The sequence below is a fragment of the Lethenteron reissneri genome, chromosome 49 (assembly GCF_015708825.2).
Source record: "Lethenteron reissneri isolate LAM-NWPU_2019-01 chromosome 49, ASM1570882v1, whole genome shotgun sequence".
Classification (NCBI taxonomy): domain Eukaryota; kingdom Metazoa; phylum Chordata; class Hyperoartia; order Petromyzontiformes; family Petromyzontidae; genus Lethenteron; species Lethenteron reissneri.
In genome coordinates, this window is record NC_083827.1 from 7,865,245 (window position 1) to 7,884,263 (window position 19,019).

The 19,019-nt window shown below is 50.3% G+C and overlaps 1 protein-coding gene across 1 annotated transcript in view; it reads left to right on the plus strand.

The window, feature by feature from the left end:
* The window catches only part of LRRCC1 (leucine rich repeat and coiled-coil centrosomal protein 1), a 62,099-nt gene extending 46,350 nt beyond the window's left edge, over positions 1 to 15,749 (plus strand). Inside the window, exons 15-20 of the mRNA XM_061572099.1 lie at positions 650 to 824; positions 2,505 to 2,668; positions 6,712 to 6,920; positions 9,997 to 10,134; positions 11,493 to 11,628; positions 13,502 to 15,749. Of these exons, the coding sequence (XP_061428083.1) occupies positions 650 to 824; positions 2,505 to 2,668; positions 6,712 to 6,920; positions 9,997 to 10,134; positions 11,493 to 11,628; positions 13,502 to 13,624 (945 nt within the window). The 3' untranslated portion in view covers positions 13,625 to 15,749. The remainder of the gene's footprint in view (positions 1 to 649; positions 825 to 2,504; positions 2,669 to 6,711; positions 6,921 to 9,996; positions 10,135 to 11,492; positions 11,629 to 13,501) is intronic.
* Positions 15,750 to 19,019: the final 3,270 nt, after the last annotated feature.

Consider the following 19,019-nt stretch of genomic DNA (forward strand, 5'->3'; position numbering starts at 1 on the left):
TGAGCGCGCGCACACCTGTAATCCGCAGCCGGTGAAATTGGATCCCCACCCACTCCCCCCCGCGGCTTGCGATCAGCGCCGCGCTCCGCGACCCGCAGGTCACGCGTTCAAATCGCCAGCTCGCACGTCCTCTGTTGATGTTGTTAGCGTAATTACATTGTTTTTTTTATTTACCCGGCTAGCCGCAGCAATAGTCGGTGGGAGGAGGAGGGGGGATCCCTGGTCTATTTCATAGCTGAAAGTCTGGAAAGCTGCAAAATGCGTTACAAATATACGTATGAAAAAAATAAGTCATCCTTTGTTGCGTGCATATACATAATGTATTACCGTGTGTAGTATGCTGTGTATATATGTTTTATTATACGGACCAACCAAAACTAAAATCACTAACTCTACATATTTCGTGTTGTGTTGCACTGTGTTGTAGTTATATTTGTCGGTCAGTCCGATGGGTTGCCTCGATGGTACATCAGCTCCCCCATCCCCCGCCATGTAGTACTACCCCGCTACGGACGGAGCGTCAACTCGACCCTTTCAACCTTCAGCCCGGAAACTTTTCTAAATTCTCACCCAATCAATCGCGGCTTGCGTCTCCCGACTTTCAATCTGCCCGCCCACGGTCACTCTGGCCGTGCCGTGCGTCACGCAGCGGCAGGCGCAGGCGCTGGACGGGGCGGCGGAGGAGGACAAGCGGAGGACGGTGCAGCTGGAGTTGCTACGCAAGGAGAAGTCGCACCTCGTGTCACAACTCAAGGCGCTGGAGTCTGTGGCGGACGGACTGCGGAGCGAGCGGCACGCCTGGGGTCATGAGCTGGCGCAGCAAGGTTCGGGCCATGTGAAACTCTAAACTAAACTATTAAATTTCGATTTAAAGCTTTCGTGACTGCAAGGATTCATCTTCTTGGTTCTTTCGGTAAAGTCACGTAGAAGGGAAATAATAAAATAATCAAAATAAAACATAATAAAATAATTCTCACGACGTTTCGGCCACAACGCAAGCAGCCGTCCTCAGGTGAAGAACAGGTCTGTCGGGGAGACAGCGTCTTCACCTGAGGACGGCTGCTTGTGTTGTGGCCGAAACGTCCTGAGAATTATTTTGTTATGTTTTGTTTTATTATTTTATTACTTCCATTATACGTGACTTTACCGAAAGAACCAAGAAGATGAAAATATCTAATTTCGATTTCTTTTCACAGATATTGCGATTTGATTTGCGATTAAATTTTTTAAAAGTCAAGCTTCAGGTCAATATTCACTGTGTAATAGATTTAAAACATGTGATGGAGCATTACCACATGATACCATCAAACTATGAACTGCTCTATATATTCTAATGCAAGGATGAGAGCTTTCAAGATATGAATTGCTTCCAACATATATTTATTAAAATGTTTTAATTGAAATAGAACAATCACACACACAACAATTGTTAAGTTAAATAAATAAAGTTACAATAACACAAAATAAAACAATTCCAATAAGAAAGTAATTGGACTTTTCAAATCGCAAAAAATCGCAGCCATCACGATTAGCTAATCGCATTGTTTCAAATTGCGATTTCGATTTGAAATCGATTCATCGTTCAGCCCTGCTTCATAGGCGCGCACTAACAGCACATGCCCCAACAGCCTGCAGGGCAAGCTTTCGTGACTGCAGGGATTCATCTTCTTGGTTCTTTCGGTAAAGTCACGTAGAAGGGAAATAATAAAAATAAGAATTTTTTTATTTTATTATGTTTTATTATTTTATTATTTCCCTTCTATGTGACTTTACCGAAAGAACCAAGAAGATAAACTATTAAACTGAACTATTTCAGGTAAGGCCCACTGAGCCTATACAGCCCATTTTCAGAAGTGACCTGGCTACAAAATGATAGCTCAACAATGTGGCCCATTGTGTGGAAAATTAGACTCTAAACGCATGTTTATAAATGTGGAGCGAAAAACCGGATGACCTGGAGAAAAATACACACAATCACGGGGAGAACATCCCAACTCCAAATATACAGGCATCAGGGTCGGGATCAAACCCACGACCTCCTGTATACCAGGCGAGGTGGTTAACATCTCGTCGCCATGTTGACACCGCTTGCCAAGCCCCCCCCGGTGCCGATCGGGCTGTGTGGAAACGGCAGATGCGTCTTGTCATCTGGCAAGCCCAGCAGCGTGTGTTTAACATGCCTCATGTCTGCTGATGAGGCTCTGAAAGTCGCTTTGTTTTGAAAAATTATTCAGTGGGCTATGGGAAGGATGCGTCGCTGTAAGGGGGTTTGGCGGCTGGTGGTCGAGACTAACGGGGAGCGATGATAAAATCGGCACGTGTACAAATCGCTGTATGGACTACCGCACCGCGAGACCTTGGAGAACTGGCGACGGCTTGGGTGGGGGGGGGGGGCGGGACACCTTCAACCAGAACTCAGTCGATCAAAGATGATGCTGATGACGACGACGACGACGATGATGATTACATTGACCACGTCTGTTTGTTGTTGTTGAATGTTCCAGGAGCGGCGCTCTCCCAGGACCGCGGGCGGATGGAGGCGAGGATTGAGTCGCTCCAGGCCGAGGCGGATTCTCTGCGCAAGCAAGCGGAGCGCGACGCGGACGCCCTCAAGATTAAGACCAAGATCCTGGACGACCAGACGGAGACGATCCGCAAGCTCAAGGAGGCAAGGCCCCCCACCCGGCCCCCCCCCCCCCCATCCTGGGTAGAGGCCCCAAATCTGAGCCGCTAGCGGTTGTCGTTCCGTCGCTTATATGGGACTATCGTTTTTAATGGCCAAAGGAAGGATAATAACACACTGTAACATGATAACAAATGTAACGTTACTAGCTTTAAAAGGTCAGAGTCTCTACTCGTTCGCCATCGTTGTCAACGCGTGCCTGGAATCTTCTCCAGGTGGTCTCCAGAGCCCGGAGGAGGGTACATTTCTCGTGGTATTGCAAATTCTCAGAAGTGTTCACATTTTTTTGAAGCGCCCCCCTGTATAAGCTCCTACACGAGATGACGAAAGAGAGTTTGATGAGAGACGATCGCGGTGAGAGATATTAATGTGTTTATGTTAATCAACTCTTTTTTTTTTCTGTTGTCATATGTATTCAAGCTGATATTTAGTTCACCTGTTTTTTTTTCATTTCGTGAATCGTGGAGACGCCTTGAGCCGCTTGGGGGGGGGGGGCCCTAAGGCTTCGATTAGCACCCCCACCACTGGATGTTAGTCGCAGCCTTTTGTCAAATTTAGTGCAGATTTCAATTACTGTAATTGTAGCGGGGTGTGCATGACGTATTGGGGTCTAAAACACTCTTTGCAGGCCCAATGAAAGCCGGTTTTAATTTATCTGTAATTTATCTCCTAATCCTGTGTGCCGGCAGTGCCAATTGCAGAGACGCTGCTCGGTATTTTATCAGAACTGACACCTTATATGTAGATAATTATTTCATGGTGAAAAAAGACTACGTGTGTGCACGTGTGTGCACGTGTGGCAGGGTAGCGGTTAGCGCGCTGCGCTACGAACCCGGCGACCCGGGTTCGATTCCCACTCACAGCCAACACCAGTGATGATTATCTGAACCGGTCCTGGGCTTCCGCTTGGTCGACTCATCCTCAAATGAGTACCTAGTGCGGTGTGTAGACATCACCACTGGATAGACAAAGGCGGCCGGGTGTGGTGTTGGCTGCTTACCCCCCTCGTGTGCTGTGCCGGCCTTCATAGGTGCTCACAACAGCACTTGCTTGTTACAGGCTATACGTGGGATCTTTGTTTTTGTGCGATCGCTAGAATCACCGCTCTTCATTTTATTCCCATTTTATTAAAACACCCTCATGATCTAAACGGGCCTGGGTAACGTATTGGCTGGTGTCAGGCGGTGTATAAATAAAGGTTCATTTAACCCTTTCCTGTTCCGATGATATATGTGTACGTCATTGAAACGTAATCCAAAAAAATCTCTAGCATTATTGGTACCGCAGCTCCCACAAGGCCATGCGGGAGGACGTGTGGCACAGTTTGGCTCCAGCTGTCATACAATGCAGTCGTGCCGCTACGGTTCTCTGCGGTGAGTGCAGTGTCTTCAAAAACATCGGCGCTACGCCTCTAAATAACACGTTCCTTTGGAGTGGGCAGGTAGGAACTTGGTTGGACAGCGCATTCGTGCACGACAGAAAGCTCGCGGTCACGTGACGCACTTCAACCAATCCAGGGGCGTACTACATGTTTGGGAGGGGCTATGCACGACAGACAAATAATCCCTGGTGGGCAGTGTTGAACTGTTGTTCCTAGCTGTAAAATTAACGTTGAAACGCTCACGCGTTGCGATATTCAGGCGGTGAACAGGACCCACGCTGCAATCTTGCAGACATCTCGGAAAGGGTTAATTTCTCCTCGCATTGCGCTGTCTCGGGAAAATATGAGCGCAGGCTTTTGATGGCATCATTCGTCATTAGGCGCCGTGTTTCCTGAAGCACAAGGTTAAACGTTTTATCGCAGCTTCGTTAATTTTAAACTGTACACTCGCATCCATACCTGCCAGTTGTACTGCTTTGCATTTGAAACAATGCACTACAATGTGTCTGTTATTTAAGATATACTGTATATGGTCGTGAATTTATACAGTGCTGACAGAAGGGCCTCTGCTCGAGAAAACTCTGGGGGGGAGCCCCTTTTTAGGGGGATTTTTTTAATTTGTTTTATTATTTATTCTGCATTGGCCAGACTTCTGAGTGCGAGTTGAGAGTAACCACACGCAGCCTTATAATAGATAAACTGTGGTGTTACCCATTTATACTGCTGGGTGAACAGAGGTGAGGGGTGATTAAATGAACCTGCATTCTTGGTTCTTTAGCTAAAGTCACGTAGAAGGGAAATAATGAAATAATAAAATACAACATTATAAAATAATTTTCACGACGTTTCGGCCACAACGCAAGCAGCCGTCCTCAGGTGAAGAACAGGTCTATCGGGAAGACAGCGTCTGAATGAAACGTCGTGAGAATTATTTAATTATGTTTTATTTTTATTATTTTATTATTTCCCTTCTACGTGACTTTACCGAAAGAACCAAGAAGATGAATCCCTGCAGTCACGAAAGCTTTAAATCGAAATTTAAATGAACCTGCACCACTATTTTGGAAGGTCGAACCGGCAAACCTCTGGATCGCAAGCAAGGTGCGCTCACCATTTCACCGCTGTGGCAGCATGATCACAAAACTGGCGATAATCAGTCGGCAGTAATCGTCTGTCGTTGTGATAGCAATGCGTGGATAAACAACGCTTGAAAAACGCTTTCATGCTTTCTAAAGCCTTCGCTCAAATGAAAAACCAAGTGACTTTTCTGAAACTGGAATAGCCAGCATTTAAAATATAAGGCAAAATGTAGAATCGCGCGATTGCCTCGGCTAGAGCTGATCCCCTCGTCGCTTCAGCCGTGTGCCGTGACAGGGCGCTGCAAGATCCGACCGTGTCTGTCCAGTGCTCGCCAAGCTGCGTTGGCTGCTGAACGAACACGTGAGAAGGCCGCGCTCGTTGCACACAAATTGCTCGCCGCAAATGAGCCACAACGCCTCGCTGATCTCGTCACGGAGCGTAAACCACCACGCTAACTACGCTCATCCTCGCAGCAGCGGATTTTGACTGGCCATCGAACAAAGACGGTCACCGCATCGCACGGCGCTTTCGGATGCGCTTCTGCGGCCGTCTGGAAAGCTCTTCCTTCTGATATTAGGAAGCCACTGCAGCTATGCACTTTGATATCATCGAGCTTGACAAACTGCATTTTTGTGTTCAGTTTGTTGTTCTTCCCCCGCACCTCCGATTGGCACGGTTGGGTGCATACGCTGCGAAAGAAGTTCAACACACGTGCATACATACACACATCCGTACATACGTTGCGACAGCCTCTGGGTCTCTCTCTGCTCGGCGCGCCGCCCCTGCGACAGCCGCGACGCTGCACTCGTCGTGAGCATGAAAGACACGGCATCTGGTGCGTAATGGTGGCGCGGCGCGTACCAGGAGATAAAAGCAGCCCCCCCCCCACTCCACTCGAACCTGCTGGGAGCTCATCATCCCCTCCCGGTGCCCAGTTGTCTTTCTGCTGTGCTAATTCGTTTGGAATTGCATGACAGTGAAACGTGATATTTTTTTAATTCTCAGAGCTGGGATTTTATCTATATTAATTGCAAAGAGAAATTGCATGTGAAGGCGAGGGGGGGGGGAGTTTTATCGTGCAGTCATTAGTGATGTGCCTGACGTCGTTAGCTCACTGCACTTGAGAGCCTCGGTTAATCACCGGTGGCTGAAAACGTGGAATCGTACACAGGATCTTAGCGATGCCAACTCAGCATTGTGACCTCTGAGCCACCAGGCCTACGCCATGTCGCTTTAATTAGTAGGGGTAACAGCTCGGGGAGGCCTTCCTGCAGCAGTCAGCTGATCGTGGCTGATGACTGATGTTCACAAAACCCATATTTGCCACCCGGCCACGAACAACATTGATGTTTCCTGTCAAACTGCCTGTCACATAAACCAAGCGCCAGGTCCGCCAAAACCTTCAGAACTCTCAGCGGTTCCAGCTGAGCCCTCGGACCTCTTGAGCCACCTGGCCACACTCGCAACATCGAACTTCCCGTCCAGATAGTGTCCTACCCAGCCTTGAAGAAAGGTCACCCATCGGTCGTCCGTTTTCCTCTCCCTCCGCGCTGCCCAACGCCGGCAGGGCCTGCAAGAGCGGGACGAGACGGTGCGGCGCGCGCGGGACGAGAGTCTGGCCGCCCGGCGGGAGATGGAGTCGCGTCTGGCGGAGCAGACGGCCGCCGGCCGGGAGCTGCAGGAGCGCGCCGAGCGCCTGGACGACCGCAAGGAGCAGCTGGAGCTGGAGCTGGAGGAGGCGCGCGACCGGCTGGGACGGGCCACGCTTGAGCATGAGTGAGTGAGCTGGCGAGCGCGCGGGCGGGCGGGCAGGCGGACGAGCAGGCGGGCAAGGGGGCGAGCAAGCCATCACGCGGGGGCGGTGATGGCATGTCGGAACACCCACCCCCCCTCTTCCCCCCCCCCCCCCATCGACTGGCACGCAACCCACCAGGGACCCCATTCAAGCCACAACTTCCCACCGCCCCCCCCCCACCCCCGTTCCCACACACCCCCCTTCATCAACCCCTCCATGACCCTAACAATAATTAGAGGAATTGTTCGAACACACCAATTCAGAACCGTCCTGAAGTCGCCTTGAGAATCATTGAGGATTTTTACTTGGGTTAGATGGGCGGGCGTTGTTGCTCCTGCTGTTATTACAATTGTTACACAAGCGCTTGTGTGGCGGGTAGCTTTGTATGGACGCAAGGGATTCCTCACTCAGGAAAGATGAAGAAATGACGATCTCGAGGCCTTGGAGTTGAATGTACCCTCCTCTGCATTGCCGAGGGTTCTCTGGAGAGCCCCGCGCCGGACAAGCGAATCAATTTCTGATGAAACGAGGTTCCTTGAGTCGATCAAGAAGAGAGAGATGATATCTCCTGGGACACGTTTTGCGGAAACGCGGAGGCTGCAGGGGCAGAGAAAGATGGTAACTTAAAACTAAGTTATAAACTCAACTATTTTTCAGAAGCGACCTGCCAATCACAAATGATAACTCGACGAAGTGGGCTTATCACGTGGAAATTTCGAGCAGCCAAATCCTCTCTGAGCGCGTGACGTTGATTCTAAATGTGGGGGGGAAAAAAACGGAGGACCCGGAGAAAAATCCACGCGGTCACGGGAAGGACACGCAAACTCCAAATTTCCAGGCGTCAGGGCCGGGATCAAACCCGCGACCTCCTGTATACCAGACGAGGTAGTTCACATCTCGCCACCGTGGCGCCCTCAATGCTCTGCAGAGGTCGCAAACGGGTTTTTATTCCTTACCCGTACCCGGCCGCACCTGTTGTCGCAAACGGGTACCCGTACCCGGCCGTACCCTACCCGTACCCGGCCGTGTACGGGTAGGGTACGGGTAAGGTATGGGTACGGGTACCCGATTGCGACCTCTGGGATGAAGCCATGTTGCAGGCGCCGGTGGGTTGATTCTAGGAACTTGAATTGTGAGAAGAGATAAGACGTTGGGAAATGAGTGACAAACGGTTACTCACCAGTGACTCACGACCTACCCGTACCCGGCCGCACCAGGGTCGCAAACGGGTACCGTAAGTAGCCGGGTATCGGGTAGGGTACGGGTATCGGGTACCCGATTGCGACCTCTGACTCTCTGTGCCGGGAGAGCGAGGCTGACCCAGGAGAGCTTGGATTGACGGTGCCGTTGCGTGGACATGGGGCTGCGTGCCGGACAACTCGCAAGTGCAGGTTTTTTCATCGGAGGATGCATTCCGGAATCGGGGGAAACCTTTATTTCGACAGGAGGAGGAATCCGATTTGAGCTGCAAAGCTCCTCTTTTTCACGGATGGTCCAGTAGGCGTCGGGAGTTTTCAGCGACTTACAGCAGCAGCAGCGACAACGGGGAAAAGGTGAGCAGGTCACGAAAAATAAATAAAGGCTTTCAATAAATTAATTACGCGAGTACAAATCGCACAAGTACATGCATTCCTGCCGATTTTTCCCACACATAATGCAAGCTTGGGCAAGGCAGCAACACAACAACAAGAGTCCCAGGCCACACCAAGACGACACACAGAGTCGTCCCTCGGTAACATTGCACATTAAAATGTAACTGTCGATATACGGGTAAGGATCAAAGTTGCATTTGCTAATGTGGTTGCAGTCTGCACCGTTCTGCTTTGTGCCAACAAAAGGGCACACAAATCGAAACCGCGCGAAGAGACAGCCTGCCGAGTCACGTACACACACAGCACGCACACACACAGCACGCACACACAGTACACACACAGTACACACATACACACAGCACACACTACACACAGTACACACACAGTACACACAGTACACACACAGTGCACACACAGTACACACGTACTCCACACACAGTATACACACAGCACACACTACATACAGTACACACGTACTACACACACAGTGCACACAGTACACACACAGCGCACACACAGCGCACACACAGTACACACACACACACAGAGCACACGCACAGTACACACATACTACACACACAGTACACACACAGCACGCACACACACACACTACACACAGTACACTCAAAATGTCGTCCCATGACCGACCCGCATAGCTCCGTATAGAGTGAACTCAAAACGCACGATATAGCGATTTTTTTGCGTAGAAATAGGTTGACCGCATAGACGCGAAATCGCACAAAGCGAACCGGCATGGGGCGAGGGAAACCTGTCCTGCTGAAGACGGAGCCCGGTGCCATAGGCCAGTCCATCTGGTGGTCAACTTTCGGCTGGAGGAAGGCTAAAAAGCGGAAACGGACAAGTGGTCGTTTCCCGGCGCTCCGGTTTTCTCTCGCGCGTATGAGCAGTCATCAATTGGCTCAAAAAGATCTTAAAATACAAACCCCAGTGTCACAGCAGGACCCTTCTGCAACTCAGCGTGGTACTTCCGGATAAATAAATGATTATTATCAATAGAGTGCAACGATGGATGTTGGGCACACTGCGCCCGATGCTGCCCACAACCTCAGCACGAAAGAAGTTCAACATACGTACGTAGCCCCGCAGATGCCTATAACAATCTACTAAATGCATGGCAGTGGGTCCCATCCAAGCACTACCCAGGCTCTGTCCTGCTTACCTTCCCAGGTCTGGCGAGATCGGGGAGGGGGGTGGGGTTGGTGAGGATGGGGGGTGGGGGTGCGTGTTGCGGGTGATTTGGTCATAGCGATATGAACGCTATCACGAGGAGACATTTAATTCCCACAAGCAGACGGGAGGAAAATCTGCTCGGCCCCCCCCCCCGCCCGCGCCGGATCGGCACTGCCAAACGCACGTCCGTCGGAGTTCGAAGTTCGCCGCGTTCACTGCGTCTCCTCTTCCCTCCCCCCCCCTCGCCCGTCGCGTCTGTGCCGCCGGTCGGCAGGGCGAGCAACCGCAAGTGGAGCGAGAAGGCTCAGCTGCTGTCGCGGCTCGAGGGCCAGGTGCGGCAGATGAAGGAGGGCTTCGACGCCAAGGAGGCTCGGCTCCAGCAGGAGAGGGACCAGGCGATCAAAGCGCACAAGTACGCGCGTGTGCGTGAATGCGCCTCCGTGTGTGCGTACGAGCGTGTGTGCGTGCGTGCGCCTGCGTGTGTGCGTGTGTGCGAGTGTGCGCCTGCGTGTGTGTGTGTGTGTGCGTGAGCGTATGCGTGCGTGCGCGTGCGTGTGTGCATGCATGTACGTGCGTGTGTGCGTGCCTGTGTGTGCGTGTGTGCGTGTGTGCGTGCCTGTGTGTGTGGGTTGGTACTGGGGAGCGGTGGTGTCGCGGTCGGCTCGCTGCGCCACGAACCCGGCCACCCAGGTTCGATTCCCGCTCACGGCCAACACCGGTGACGATTATTTGAACCGGTCCTGGGCCTCGCCTATATTCACACGGCCTCAAATGAGTACCTGGTGCAGTAAACATCGCCACTGGGAAGACAAAGGTGGTCGGGCGTGATGCTGGCCACCCACCCCCCCCCCCTTCGTGTGCCATGCTGGCCTTGATAGGTGATACTCCCCAACAGCATGTTAAGGCTATTTGAAGGATCGTTTCTTTGTTGCTGCCGGTGACATAAATAATAAAAATATATACATAATTTCTTCCACATTTATCTCGATAGTCCTTTCGGCACCATGCCATGAGATGAAATCTCAATGTTGGGTCTCTCACAGTGCAAGGAAAGGTGGTGCAATGAAGACCTTCAGAGCCTTTAGGGGTGGTTACGAATTTTGTTGAGAGGACAAGGGAGAGTTAGGGCTTAAATAGTTTGGGCACGTGTTGACGAGAGACAAAGAAGGCTTGCGAGGGGGGGGGGGAGACGCCACGGGTGCAGGGCAGGAGGAGGAGAGGGAGAGATGGGAGGATGCGGTGGAGCGAGATGAGAGGACGGCGGTGGACGTGACGAGAGATGATCCACAGGATAGAAGCAAATGGACGGAGGAAATCTGAGCAATCCGACCCCACACACGTGGGGGACTTGTGTCTTAGAAGAATGAAGCAGAGCAGTGCGACCCTTTGATGGAAGCGGATATCACAGACCTACCTGTGAGATCCTTTTAAGTGATTTCCGCTCCTCACAAGTAGGGAGCAGCACTCTCCAACACGCTCCGCCACTGAGAGTCCTGTATCGTCACGTGATGGTGAAACCAATATTTTTCATTATGAAAGCAGCACTTTGGCCACATTAAGTGTGAAACGAAACGAATCGCGATGGGTATTTGTGCAGTCCTTGGGTGTCCAGACTGTGACCATCACCGCGCTACACTCGGGAGCCCGGTTTGATCGCAGCCTGTGTTCGATCCGAGAGTATCAGCCGTGTGCCCCCCCCATTACTCCAGGTAATTGACAGTTAACTGCACACGTGAATGTTTCTACGCGCAACTTTTTCGCGGTCGCCAGGGCGGCCCTCGACAAGCTCCGAGAGGCCGATGACGCCTTCCGGCGGCAGCTGGAGAGCGCCCACGCCGCACTCCAGGCCGAGCTGGCGCGTGTGTCCACAGACGGACAGCGCCAGGTGGAGGCCGCCAATCTCTCGGTACGACGGCCCCCCCCCTCCCCCCCCGTTCAGCCGCCGAGACCGCGTGTGTGTGTGTATATGTAAGTATGTTGAACTTCTTTCGGCACCGTACGTAGCCAGTTGCCGGGGAAGGACAACAAACTAAACGCAAAAGAAAAAACGAGGCGGGCGATGCGCGCAGGAGGAGATGGCCGCCCTTTGATGGCCGCCCTTTGCTCCGTGAGACGGCCGGCGGCGGGAAGTCCACGGAGGAGGAGGAGACACGTGGCTGCCTCCCGGCCGCCTTTTTAAATCCTTTATATTAAGTTCACTTGCTTGCTTGCTTGCGCGCTTACGACCGTGCAAATATTTCGGTCGTTTTTTAACCCACTTCCCGTGATCCAATCGAGCTGACATTTTGTACACAGACTCGTTGTGCGTGACAATTAATTTTCGTGAAATTTTTTTTCCAAAATTTTACACTTTTTAGGAAAAAAAATATTTGATATTTAATTTAAAATACCAATGTGATAAAAATGAAACTCTTACTCAAGAAAAACAGAAATGAATAATAAAATAAAACCGATGCCACGCATATAAAGGATTTATAGTAAAAAACTTTGTTATTACGGGTTATTTTTTTTATCTCCGAGTGGAACTTTGGGCCAGCACGTGAATCGAGAACCACAATCCACCAATCCCGACCTCCACCCCGATGCATTGCGCAGGCATCCGACGCAAGATGAATAATGCGCGTGTGCGGAACGCCTTTGACTCGCCGCCTCCTACGTTGGGGACAGCCGCGGCGATGCAAGCCAACAGCTGCCACCGCCGTCACACCTCCGTGCCGTCTCCGCGTGTTGGGAATTGTGTTGGGAATTTTTTTTTTTTACGCTTTCCAACTTCGGTTGAATGCGTTGATGCATGAGACCTGTCCGTCCGTCTGTCTGTAGCGGTGGGTCACGATAACCAGTGTTCGTTACCATTAGGAAACTTTGCCTGTGTAAAACTGGCCGAATGGATCAAGAGGTTGCCCAAAACTTGCCGATTAAAAAACACTAGCTCGAAAAGAACTCTCCTTTTCTGCAAAGGCAATGATTTCACGCGCCAGGCCACCCCTTGACCTCGATACTTGTGACCTCCAAATTCGCCCAACTCGAAAATGAACTGTGAATTGCTCAATTGGGACTGTACATCGCAATCGTCGCCCCCTCCTGGCAGACGAATGCCCGATTGCAGGCCAGGGGTCACCCTGTTGCTCACAGAGAGAGAGCTGCCACTGGGTGAAGCGCCCTTTCAAATGTTGAAGATGAAATGTGATGTAAATTGCTCTGAGATACCCTGGTGTACAGGATCCCTATATCAAAAACAAACCGTCATCAATCCTGTTTCATCTCATGACGTCACACGTCATGTGACTTTATTTCGTTGTGCGGCACGGAACGTCACGGTAATATCGCTGAACGCTTCCGTGGGCAAATGCGTGTTGGTGATCGTTGCAGAATTTCATCCTATGTAGATTTATATAATGCCTCCCTCCAAGGCGCTTTGCAGCAATTATACAATTGTACTTTAGATGACGGTGGTTGAGATAACGAGTTAGATTTCGATTTAAAGCTTTCGTGACTGCAGGGATTCAAATTATTGGTTCTTTCGGTGAAGTCACGTAGAAGAGAAATAGTAAAATAATAATTTTTCTTATTATTAAGTCACGTAGAAGGGAAATAAACATTTTTTTTTATTTCCCTTCTACGTGACTTTACCGAAAGAACCAGGAATATAACGAGTTAGGTTAATAAAAGTGGCGCTGTACAGTTATGGTAGTGGTGGCGTAATTACGGTACGCATGATTTGTCATCCCTGTGTTTTTTGGGGGTGTGTGTTTCCCCCCCCCCCCCCCTCTCTCTCACAGGTCCAGAGGGTGGAGGAGGAGATGCGCGCTTTGCTACGCGAGACAGCCAGCGGCAAGAAGTCCACCGAGGAGAAGATACGGCGTCTCACGGCCGCCTTGACGGAACTGCAGCAAGAGCTGTGACTGCTGTCGCAAGCGCACGCACGCTCACGCGTGCCGCCAAATCCCATCACCCCCCGAGACTTGGAGCTTGGTCAGAGCGATAGGACCATCGTGAATCACACCTCAGGCTTGTCATCGGGTCCAACACCGATTGGCATTCTGGCCACAATGTTTACCATTGGGACTCTGAATGGAGGGGGATGATGTGGAAAAATTGTCTTTCACTGGGTGCGTAAACTATTCAGTGTCTCTTACTTATTCGGCGATTTGTCGAGATTCTGGATCGCTCTTCGATTCAAGAAACAAAGAAAGAAAAACATGGTCCGTCTCTGTTGTTTCTCCATTTTGTCTTGTTTGAGCAGCCGTATTTTGCTCCGTTAGCTCAAATGTGACATTTGCATATCTTTTACATGAATTGTCATCAATCAGTTCTTACATGCGCGATTCACTTGCTGTGTTGTGAGCGGAAGGAATATTTTTAAAAGATTTCCTCATTGAAATGCCTCGTCATTAGAGTTTGATAACGTTGCAGATGTTGTGTGTGTGTAGATGTGTGGGGAAGTGTAATGGTTTGTGTGCTGGCACTACGTTTATTGGTGACTTTGATTCGTGGCCAAACTCATCGGTGACATCCAAAACGTCTTCTAGGTCAACTTAACATGAAATGGGGACATCTAAAGTGTGCTTAGGTAAACATCAGCTCTGGGCAAACGTAGGTGGCCGGGTTTGTTTCTGGCAACACCATCCCCTTGTGGACACTTAACAGCGCTTAATCCAATGGCCCGTGATGTCCAAATGGGGGCAGCCCTCTTTGTCACGTCGTGGTTATCGCGTCGCGTTGTGTGTAGAGTTCAAGTCTCGGCCATGGTGATCAAAATGAGTGGCAAATGGTTGTTTGAATCTGGTTTGTCCTTCGTTAGTTCGAATTTGGCCTTAAATTTAATACGGAACGAGGCTTGTGCTGGCGTCAGTACCGAGGAAAAATGTGAATGGGCATGATTTTTTTGCGGTCCACCCAGTCTCTCAAAGGCTTAACATTACACTCACGAACGGAATTTCCCTCCCACGCTCTCTAGTACCTAACGGGGGATTTCTGTGTCTGTGTACACATGAATACATACACACTCTGGGGAGCGGAAAAGCAAAGCGGTTGGCTCGCTGCGTTAAGAACCCGTTTGACGAATCAAAGTCACCAAACAACGTAGTGCCAGCGCACAAACCATTACGATTCCCCACACATCTACACACACACACATCTGCACACACACACATCTACACACACACACATCTACACACACACACATCTACACACACACACACACATCTACACACACACACATCTACACACACATCTGCACACACACACATCTGCACACACACATCTACACACACACATCTGCACACACACATCTGCAACACCAATGACGATTATCTGAACCAGTACTGGGCCTCCACTCGGTCGATTCGGTTTCAAGCACAAACATCGCCCACTGGGGATACAAAGGCGGTCGGGAGTGATGTCCCCCCCTTCACCCTCGTGTGCCATGCTGGCCTTCATAGGTGCTCGCTAACAGAACTTCCCCCAAAATTATGCTAGAGTTTATGCGTGGGATATTTGTATACACATATGCGTGTGTTTTTTTGACTGCATTAAATTATTTTTTGAGTTTTTACACTGTGATCTGTACAATTATTAGGAGTCGTTGCTCAAGTTATTCAGGACGGGGGGCGGAGGGAGACTTTTTCTCCTGCTCGGCATTTTTTTTCTTTCAAAGTGATGGAACTGTTAATCTTCCAACCGCTGACTGTAACAATTTTATTGTCGAACAAGCGACCCGCGGCCGACCGCCAGTGCCGCCCGCCAACGCACCCACCAAAAAAACCAAAAAGTTTAATTATAAGACCCGTGGGTTTTTTGCTTTTATTATTTTCTATTTTTTATTTAATTTTACTATTTGTATCATGTTTTTTTGCTTTTTATTTTCAATGTATTTTTTTTTCTATCTACGTGACTTTACCCAAAGAACCAAGAATATGTATAAGACACATTTATACGTTGTTGCCAGCTCGCGTTAATCCATCCGGCTGAGCAGAGCCGTACAGACACATCGGTGCGCTTCGGCACCCAGCTGAAAGTAACGCCCCCCCCCCCCACCCTCTAAACACGATGAATAAAATCCGACAGCGTTTAAAATTTTACAACGCGGAGAAGGGTGAGAAAAGCTATGGGAGGAGCAGCACGGTTGAGCTTTCGAGCCGTAGGAAGGATGCGCAGCGTTTGCTGTGGTTTTTTTTTTATCCATTTACTTGTTTCGGATAATATCAGGCTTTCATTTTTTTTACACTCCCTTTGATCCCAACCTTTGATCCCAACGGGGGATCGTAACAGATGAGATTCGGGTTAGCTTCACCATCGGTCAAATGGAGCACGTGGTGATGATGAAACACCGATTGAAAGTGTGGAGGGAGTGCCCCAGATAATCGCGGTGATGATTTTGTTTTTTTCGGGCCAGACTGCAAAATTGAGATCCATTTCATTGCTGCACGGTTCAGTTGGTCTTATTTCATTGCACAAAACAAACACAAACGTGCACTTCTGTTTTCATCAATTTGCGGTTGAACCTTGTTTTGTAGACACTTTCATACAAAATTGCTCCGGCGCGAGAGGAATTTGGATTTCTGCGGAAGTACACAGCACGACCCGCTATTGTTCCTCGTCAGCATGACTTCATGGTCAGCACAACATTCTAACAATGCTACAGAAAATGTTGTTAATCAAAGCGCCGATGATTAGGCACTACAAAGGACGTAGTCCTTTTCTAAGAGTGCTATTCAAAGACTTGGACATCAATTTTATTTTACATCCCTTTGTGCTCTTTTACACTTTTATCAATATATTCCGTCGATCACGTTTTATATGGACAGCTTTTATTTTTTTTAAGAGTATTTGATGCCGCCAAGACAGAGAGGGAAATCAATTGTGGAATGTTGAATGTGGTGATTTTCGAAAGAAGTTTTCTTAAAAGGGTTTCTTACCGAGCGGGGCCTGCGCCCATCGTAGCCCACAATGCCCAGCACGCTCCCCCTTTAATCTCGGAGAGTGTCCGACGGACGTCTCCGCTCCCCCGCTTGTTAACACGACGTTGACCTGGCACCGCAACCTCCCGGCAGCAGAGGTCGCAAACGGGTTTTGATCCCGTACCCGGCCGTGTACGGGTTGGGTACGGGTATCGGGTACCTGATTGCGACCTCAGGGATGAAGCCATGTTGCAGGCGTGGGTGGGTTGATTCTAGGAACTTGAATTGTGAGAAGAGACAAGAGGTTAGGAAATGAGTGACAAACAGTTACTCACCACTGACTCACGGCCTACCCGTACCCGGCCGCACCAGGGTCGCAAACGGGTACCCGAACCCGGCCGGGTATCGGGTAGGGTACGGGTTTTGGGTACCCGGTTGCGACCTCTGCTCGGCAGATTGTCTGCAAGCGCGCGCGATGGCGTGCGGAGGTAACATTGTACCTGCGTGGATTTGAAGAAGTAACCTCAACACCGGGTGCCACGCTATGTCTTCATCTGATAAGCAGGCGAGGGTCAACATCCGACTGCAATGTTGCTCGCCGCTCTTCCGGCACTGGGAAGACATTCTCTCCCCCCCCACGCCAACCCACCCCGTGATCAGTCCGCACCGTGACAACCCCACGTGGTTGTGGTGGCGAGATGTTTACTACCTCGCCTGGTGTGCAGGAGGTCGTGGGTTCAACCCCGACCCTGACGCCTGCTGTGTATTTGGGGTTTGCATGTTCTCTCTTCCACATCTAGAAACACGCGTTTAGAGTATTTGGCTGCTATAAACGTCCACACGAAGTAAAGCCACCTGGTTGAGTGATCATTTGTGATAGCCAGGTTGTGTCTGAAAAAGCTGCATATCTCAGTGGGCCTTACCTGGTAAAACATTTAAAATAGTTTTATTGTTTAAAGTTTGAACTGCTCGCTCCGTTCATCGGTGCGGTAAAAATTAAACACAACATTGCGTAACCTCTTCTCCCCTTCGCCAAGCTCACTGCTCTTCGCTTGCCTACTTTTTTTTTCCATCCAGGCAGCTGCTTTGCATTCACCAAACCCGTCGTCGCTTTTCTGTGGCTCATGCGCCTTTTCGGGAACAAATCCCCGCGAGTACAGATTGTGGGTCAGAGCTTGGAGCGACGGCAGCGGCGTGGGGGGCTTTGTTAGCGCACAGCCTTGGCCACCCACACCGCCCGATAATCTTGGCAAATAACGTTGCATTAACGTTCAACCAAACTCTTCAAATGCGGACGGCTTGTCCGCATTAACGATTGCGCACGTGTATTCCATTATATTATATTATACGAGTAGGCACGGGTGTAAATGTCTTAAACTGCAATAGATTTTTTTGGGGCTGAAGCGCAAATGCTTTTTTGGTTCAAATTGGGGTCCCCATTTCATGCGTTTCGTTTTTCTTTTATGTTTTTTTTATCCGTCCCAACCCCTCCTGGCCTCAATCAGAGTAAAAGAGCCCTTGGCAAACAATGTATTTGGCAGCAGAATGGATCCCTGCCGCGGATCGCAGGCTTCAGAGACGATGACCTCCTCACTTTCCCTCCCCACCACCACGAGTGTTTTATTTGCGCTGGCACGCGGCACCGCTGTAATTCCACTGTTTATCGTGTGCCACAATGGGGGCTCTCTCCACGCCTCGCGGCTTCATCCTCGGATCTGAAGGGGATGGGGGGAGGACTGTCCCATGCTGTGTTCGTGACCCGAACGTTCGATTGCAGCCTTTAGGGCGTACATCTCTCGTGTTTTCAACTTGTCTCCGTCCACATCGTGATTTAGCCGTGCGCCAGTCGTCCTGCAACTTGCAGCATTTGGGTTTTGATGACGACAGCAGAGCAGCTGTGGGAGGGGGGGGGCGGGTGGTGTGGTCAGGTTGCCCCCCGCTGCACTCCCTCGTCAGGTCAGGGTTGTGGTCGAGAGGACATCTCGCCCAATGCTGTTGATGACGTCACACCTCACCTTCCGCGCAATCCATCTGTAATAAAAGGACTCGAACACTTCTTTCTGTCTTCGTGTCTTTATTCAGGTTCACGTCTTTACCCACACGGCACTCTGTTATAACTCCTGTATTTGTAGCCCCCGGCTATTCACTGCTATTATAGCTTCCTCACCCCTCTGACTCTCTGCTTCATCTACTGTAACCTCCTCCCTGCAGACTTGCTGCTACCCCTATGTGCAGACCCTCTGGCTGTCACTGTATGCAGACCCGCTGCCCACTCTCTCTGTGCAGCCCCGCTGCTGACTGCAGCCTCCTCGCTGCTTCGGGTCGGTCACCGCTGGCCAACGGTGCCGATCCTCGCTCCCCCCGTGTTCGTGGCGATCTCGCCACACCCCGCTTCGCC